Below are 8,133 nucleotides of genomic sequence, written 5' to 3' on the forward strand. Positions count from 1 at the left end.
GATAATTGAAGGTAAAATATTTCATGAGAGCAACAAACCCGAGAGGCAACTTGGAGAATAGTATAAGACAGGAGGTCAAAAGTCCAAAAAAAAAGAAAAAAACCTGTGGACAGCGGGATGAGTCACCACACCAGCCTTCCACGTCCGGTCTCCAGGTTGTGTCCAGGGAAGAAAAAACCAAAAACTCCAGAGTGTTTAAGCCATTCTTTTTTTCTTGTTTCTGTTAGTAGGAACTGAATGTCACCCTTAAGGGTTTACCACACATAGGGATGTTCTCTGCTACATGAGGTGGCAGATGGAATGTTTCCTAAATCAAGAGGCTTGGGCACGGCCATGGTTCTTGGACCTGAGGCCCCAAGCCTTACATGTAAGTTCCATTTCTTCACTTAGGTTTCCGGGACCCCATTTATTTGAGTGGGGATACTGAGGAGGCAACTGTGAACAGTGGGAAGCAAGCAGCATCAGCTGTGGACCAAAGGCTCCAGGACTGACAGCAAAGGAGGTGCTCTGCGCAGGAGGGGACTCGGGCAGAGACCAAAGACGGGGTCCTGGGGGCGGTGTCCCTGCTGACCTGCAGGACGGAGACCAGGTTTCCCAGTCTCTGGGAAGGCAAGATGAAAAGGAGATGCAAGAAGGCCCACATGGAAGAATCTGCCAAATAGCTCATGTGAGTTCTATGAAAAGTGAAAGAAGGAGAAATTGGGAAAGAGCCTGAGAAGCCTCCTGGACAGAGAGGCTGAAGCAGGCTGGTCTGAGTAGAAGTGTCCGTTGGTCGGGGGCAATCCAGAAGCTCAAGTTCAGATTCAGAGACACAGAAGTAGATCATGGGCTGCTTAGAAGCTTGGCGGGGGTTAAGGGGGATGGGAAGTGGGCAGCTATCCTTTAACCTGTGTGGAGTTTTAGTTTGGAAAGATGAAAAACGTTCTGGAATTGGATGGTAGTGACATTTGCACAACAATGTGAATGTACTTAATGCCACTGAACTGTATACTCAATGGTTAAATGGTAATTTTTATGTGGTGTATATTTTACCACAATATCTGGGGGGTGGGGGTGAAGTAGGAGAGAATAGCTTTATTGCTTTGCCAGGCAAAGGGGGCCACAGTGAGCTAATGCCCTCAAAACTGTGTATCCTGACCCAGGGGTGGGGGGTGCCTGAGAGAGTCTTATAGTCCAGGGGCGGGGTTGCTGATAAGGATCAGGGTGTGTGCAGGGCCCACATTCCTTCAATCCAGAGATCATCTGGTGTCAGGTGATGACGGGCGAACTGTGACCCTCTCTGGAACGAAGAGTGCTTCATCAGGTCTTCCATTTGGTGGGGGTTTTAGCTCTGCAGAGGAGCTCACAGATAATGTTATGCATGGAAAGTCCCCTACATACGAACCAGTTCCGTTCCGAGAGCGCGTTCATAAGTCCAATTTGTTTGTAAGTCCAACAAAGTTAGCCTAGGTACCCAACTAACACAATCAGCTAGAACTGTACTGTAATAGGTTTATAATACTTTTCACACAAATAATACATGAAAAACAAACACAAAAAATAAAGAAAATGTTGTTAATCTTACAGTATAGTGCCTTGAAAAGTAGAGTAGTACAGTACAACAGCTGGCATCCAGGGGCTGGCATCGAGTGAACAGGCAAGAAGAGTTACTGACTGGAGGAGGGAGAGGAGGTGGGAGATGGTAGAGCTGAAGGACTGTCAGCAACAGGAGACGGAGGGCAAGCTGCCATTTCACTCACACCTGACGTTGATGGAACAGGCATCCACATCTTTGCAAGCTTGCAACTCGAAGGTTCTTATGTAGGGGACTTACTGTATATCTCTTGAGGGGGGATCAGGACCCTGCCCCCAAGGCTATACTATTGTTTCTTCACCGCTCCTCCCTTGTCTCCCCATACTCTCCCTTAAATGGTAATTTTATGTGGTGTATATTTTACCACAATATTTTTAAAAAGAAACCCAAGAGTTCTTCATAAAGTTTCTAAAGAGGCAGAAAATAGGAGAAAGGTGTGTCCTGTCAAGAGAAAGTGAAGGGGAGGATGCCAGCGGTGTACAGTGCTGCGGGAAGCCTTCAAAGAACCAGTGGCTCCCCAGCACACCCTCTCCAAGGCTCCACTTGGCCTCAGACCTTCTTCAGCTTCCTGGTCCCACACAGCCACCTGGCCACCAGGCCCAGCAGCTGCCCACAGAACCACGAGGTGCCCAGGGTGACCACTAGCAGGAACAACAAGACGTCCAGCAGGTACTGCTCATACCATGGCTACTGGAAGGTGTGGGGCTTGAGGTGTGCTGCATCCCCTGTCTGGAGGATGGCACCCAGGTGCTGGGCAGGGGTCAGGGGGTGGGAGCACCTGATGATGCATCCTTTACACAGCCACGGCCATTGTGATGAAAGAGAGAGAGAAGTGGACCTTTATAGGCATTACAAGTCTGCAGCCCAAATGTTATCTGGTACCTCTCATAATGTATCAGAAAAATAATTTTTTTTTTGTCTAACTCCAATCTTATTTGTATTCAACAATTATATTGCTAACCAATTTTATTTCAGGTAGCCTTCTGCTAGGCAGACAAATGCTAAACACAGTAATAAACAAAATATATAGCATGTTAATGGTATGTGCTGCTAAGAAAATCACACAAGGAAGGAGATGTGAGGGTCAGATATCAGGAGTGTTAAAATTTTAGATGACATGATTCAAACGAACTCTAAAAATTTATGAATATCAGAGAAATAGGAGCACAATATTTGACGATATTAAATAGTTACTATTCATTTGGAGAAGCATCACAATGTTATTATGGTTATTTTAAAAGAGATACCTTGGCTCTTCAGATACATTCTGGGACACAGATGAAGTATTATGATGTTTTGGATTTGCTTCAGTATAAGTTGGGGCAGGGGACAGAGGCAAAGTTGAAAGGAGGCGGGAATATAAAAGAAAGAAAATTTGCCAGGAGTTTATAATCATTGAAGCTAAGTGTTGGGCATGGGGAAGTTCTGCTTTTACAAATATTAGAAATTTGTCTTTAAAAACGTTTTTAAAATCTCCCACTATGATTCTAATTTTTCTTGTTGCTTCAGTTTTTGAGGCCACATCATTAGATACATATCCATTTACAGTTAGAGTTTCAGGCACCACACATTCCCAGTGAAATAACTAACCTTCATTACAAAAGTACAATTTTGTCTCTGGTAAAGCTTTACACCTCAAGTCTGTTTGTCTGATATTATTCCTAATTATTCAGGTCTTATTTTCCATTAGTGTTACCTGACCTGTCTTTTTCTATCCTTTTATAATCAACCCTCCTGTATCCTCATGTTTTAGATATGCCTCTTGAAATGGCAATCAGCTTGATGTTGTTAATCAAGTCTGTCAATCTTTGTATTTGAACTGGAGTATATATGTTTATATCTACCATGTTTCTATTTCTCCCTCTTATTCTTTCTTTCCTCTCTGTTTTGTCTTCCTTTAGAGCTTGGAATATGTTTTGTCACTCCATTTTCTCCCTCTAATGATTTCTCTTTTCTTCAAATAAGTTATCCCAGATTCACAGCGTGCCTTTACAACCTGTCAAGGTCAAAAATTAATCCATATCTTTACCTACTTCTGGGCAAGACAAGAACCCTAGAAGTTCCATTTACCCCCTCCTGACTTACATGCTATTTTTGTTACACATTTTGAGCCTGTATTTTTAACCTCAGAAAACAATATTTTTTACTTCAATATATTATATGAATTATACATAATTTAATAATTTAATTATAAAATTATTAATATTTAAATGTTATGTCTATCAATGCTTGCTTAGATTTGCTCATATACTTTCTCTTTGTTCTGTTTTTCTTACATCTCTGACCTTCCTTGTGGGATCACTTCTTCCTAAAGTATATCCTATAGTATTTCCTTTATCAAGAATCAGCTGGTAAGAATTCTCCCCTTTTGCCTCTGGCAGTGGTTTTATTTCACCCTCATTATTAAAAGATATATTGACAGGGGAGTGGCCAGATGGCAGAGTAGGAAGATCCTGAGCTCACCTTCTCCCACAGGTACACCAAAATTACAAATATTTACAGAACAACTATTGATGAGAAAGACAGGAAGACTAGCAGAAAGTTCTTCTACAGCTAAATATATAAAGAAGGAACCACAGCAAGACAGAGAGGAGTGGTGGAGACACAATATGGTCAAGAACCATATGCCCAGGTGGACAACCCATAAACAGGAGGATCATTGCAACTGCAGAGGTTCTCCCCAAGGAGCAAGGGGTCTGAGCCCCACATCAAGCTTCCCCAGCTCAGGGCTCTTCACTGAGAAGATGAGCCCCCAGAATGTTTGACTTTAAAGACCAGCAGGGCCTACTTTTGGGAGAAACAGAAGGCTGTGGGAAATAAAGACTCCACTCTTTTATTTTTTGGTTTTTTTGTTTTGTTTTTTTTGCGGTACGTGGGCCTCTCACTGTTGTGGCCTCTCCCATTGCAGAGCACAGGCTCCGGACGCACAGGCTCAGCGGCCACGGCTCATGGGCCTAGTCGCTCCGCGGCATGTGGGATCTTCCCGGACCGGGGCACGAACCCATGTCCCCTGCGTCGGCAGGCGGACTCTCAACCACTGCACCACCAGGGAAGCCCGAGACTCCACTCTTAAAAGGTGTGCACATACAATCTCACACACTTCAGGACCCAGGGCAGAAGCAGTAATTTGAAAGGATCCTAAGTCAGACCCATCTGCTGATCTTAGAGAGCCTCCCAGAGATGCAGGAGGCAACTGGAGCTCAGCCTGAGGACATAGGTACTGGCAGCAAGTCATTTTAGGGAACTCATTCTACAACAAGGACACTGGTGCTGATAAGCACCAGTTTGGAATCCTCCTTCTAGTTTATTAGCTCCAGGACCCAGCCCTGCTCACCAGCCCATCAGGAGTACTGGAATGCCTCAGACCAAGCAGCTAGCCTGTAGGAACACAGACCTGCCCACCAGCAGGCAGGCTGCTGTAAGACCCTCTGAGCCTACAGCCACTCTGGGACCCAGCCTTACCCACCAGAGGAACCAGGAGACCTGGACACACCCATCAGTGCACCAGCACTAGCCCCGGGACTCCCTGGACCCTGCAGCTAGCCAATGGGAACCGGCCCCTCCCACTAGTGGGTTGACACCAACTCCAGGATCCCCAGGGCCCTGCAGTCAGAAACTCTGGGACCTGACTCCACCCACCACTGGGCCAGCACTAGCCCTGGAAAAAGCCTCATCTACTAGTGGGAAGACATCAACCCCAGGACCCCCTGGATCCCAGCCCCACCCACCAGCAGGCTAACATACCAAATCTGAGCCCCCCAAGACCCCACAGCCAGAGACCCCAGGATTCAGCTCTGCCTACCAGTGGGCTGGCACTAGCTCCAGGACCCTCTGGGCTTCAGCCCCACCTGCCAATTAGCCAACAACAGCCCCAGAACCACTGTAGTCCTGCAACTGACTATGTCAGGACCAAGCCCACCCACCAGCAAGACTGAACTGACCCCAGTACCCCATATATGCAGATTGTTATATATAAACCTGATGGCAACCACAAACGAAAAATATATAATAGATACACACACACACAAAAAAAAAAAAGAGAGAGAAAGGAATCCAAATATAACACTAAAGATAATCATCAAATTACAAGAGATGAGAGCAAACAAAGAAAAAAGGAACAAAAAAGAACTACAAAAACAGCTTCAAAACAATTATCAAAATGGTAATAAATACATATCTATTAATAATTACATTAAAATTAAATGGACTAAGTGCTCCAATCAAAAGGCATAGAGTGGCTAAATGGATATATATATATATATATATATATATATATATATATATATGTCTTATATCAACAAGATACTAACTTTAGATCTAAAGATACACACACACTGAAACTGAGGGGATGGGAAAAGGTATTCCATACAATAGAAAGAAAGCTGGAGTAGCAACACTTAGATTAGACAAAATAGACTTTAAAAGAAAGACTGTAACAGGAGACAAAGAAGGACATTACATAATGATAAGGGGATCAATCCAAGAAGGTATAACAATTATAAATATATATGGACCCAACATAAAAGCACCTATATACATAAAATGAATATTAACCAACATAAAGGGAGAAATTGACAGTAACACAGTAATAGTAGGGGATTTTAACACCCTATTTACAGCAATGGACAGATAACCCAGACAGAAAATCAACAAGGAAAACTGGCCTTAAATTACACATTAGTCCAGATGGGCTTAATAAATGTATATAGAACATTCCATCCCAAAGCAGCAGAATACATGTTCTCTTCAAGTGCACATAGAACATTCTTCAGGATAGATCACATGCTAGGCCACAAAACAAGTCTCAGTAAATTTAAGAAGACTGAAATCATATCAAGCATCTTTTCCAACCACAATTCTATGAGACTAGAAATCAAGTATAAGAAAAAAAATGCTGCAGAAAAACACAAAAACGTGGAGGCTAAACAATATGCTAAAAAACTAATAAATTACTGAGGAAATCAAAAAATACCTAGAGACAAATGAAAATGAAAACACAGCAATCCAAAATCTATGGGATGGAACAAAAGCAGCTCTAAGAGGGAAGTTTCTAACCATACAACCTTACCTCAGGAAAAAAGAAAAACCTCAGATAAACAACCTAACCTTACATCTAGAGGAACTAAAAAAAGTAAAAACCCAAAGTTAGTAGAAGGAAAGAAATCATAAACATCAGAGCAGAAATAAATGAAAGAGGGAATAAAAAAATAAAAAAGATCAATGAAACTAAGAGCTGGTTCTTTGAAATAATAAACAAAATTGATAAACCTTTAGCCAGATTCATCAAGAAAAAGAGAGAAAGGGCCCAAATCAATAAAACCAGAAGTGAAAAAGGAGAAGTTATAACTGACACCACAGAAATACTAAGGATCATAAGAGACTACTGTGAATAATTATACACCAATAAAATAGACAACCTAGAAGAAATAGACAAATTCCCAGAAATGTACAATCTCCCAAGACTGAACCAGAAAGAAACAGAAAATATGAACAGACCAATTACCAGTAATAAAGTTGAATCAGTAATAATAAAAAAATCCCCCCCATAAAAAAGCTAAATTGATCATTACTTACTTTCAGCACATTGAAGATAACATTCCATCATCTTCTAGTCTCCACTTTTGTTTAACGTGAGAAATAAGTTGGGAGTAACTGGGGCTTCAGGAACGTTAATCTATTTTTTCCCATGGCAGCTTTAAAGATTTTCTTTGTCATTCGAGTTCTACACTTTTTCTATAATGTGTCTCTCACTTTGGCCTCTTGAATTTGTAAATTGATGTTTTTTGTCAGCTCTAGGAAATTCTCAAAAGATTTCTCATTATTTCTCTACATAATCCTTCCCTATTTTCTGTCTCCTCCCAAACAGGGACCAGCCTATGATGACAGCTTCCCAGGGCTAAGTCTTTTTTTAATCTTTTCATATTACCCCTGCTCTATTCAGCATCAAGGCAACTTGACACACAGACGTATGCAGGTGGCAGGGCAGGGGCAGAATTATCTCTGGTTCACCCTTAATGTAAGGATAGGACCTTTTCAGTTCCAAGGTCTTTGCTCTTGCCAATCTCCAGTCAGTCTGCCAAACCCTCAATCCACATTTGATGGGATCAACAAATCCCCTTAGGGCAAACTGCTTTCCTTTCCTTGCCTCCCAGAGCTCCAGCTTGCATTTTGAATTTGGCCTAATGATTCCTTATTATCCTATTAGTCCTTTGATGCTTTGAAGATTGTTTTTTTATATTTTATCCAGCTTCTTCAATTTGTTTTCTACTGGAAGGATAGTCTGAATAACCTAGTGTATCAGTCAGAATCCAGTGTGAAGAGAAAAGCCCAGGCCATTGTTCACCTCTTCAGTTATTTGAACAGAGAGAATTTAAAATAAAGACTTTCCACCAGATTTTGGAGAACTCCGTAACCAAATGAGAGATATTGAGGCATTACAGAGTTAGTAGCTACAGAAAGCAGCCACCACCCCTTGTGCTAAGGAAACAAAGAGTGAGAATTAATAAAATTTAGAGTCTTGAAGATGGGAGTTGTGCAAAGCTTAGAAGGAGAGGGAAAGA

The 8,133-nt window shown here is 42.1% G+C and overlaps 1 protein-coding gene across 1 annotated transcript in view; it reads right to left on the reverse strand.

The window, feature by feature from the left end:
• Positions 1-406: 406 nt before the first annotated feature.
• Positions 407-8,133, reverse strand: part of LOC103069474 (UDP-glucuronosyltransferase 3A1) — a 30,228-nt gene continuing 22,501 nt past the window's right edge. The window contains 2 exon segments of the mRNA XM_007461850.1: positions 407-887; positions 2,044-2,214. Coding sequence (XP_007461912.1) covers positions 407-887; positions 2,044-2,214 — 652 coding nt within the window.

The sequence above is a fragment of the Lipotes vexillifer genome, unplaced genomic scaffold, assembly GCF_000442215.2.
Source record: "Lipotes vexillifer unplaced genomic scaffold, Lipotes_vexillifer_v1.1 scaffold715, whole genome shotgun sequence".
Taxonomy (NCBI): Eukaryota; Metazoa; Chordata; class Mammalia; order Artiodactyla; family Lipotidae; genus Lipotes; species Lipotes vexillifer.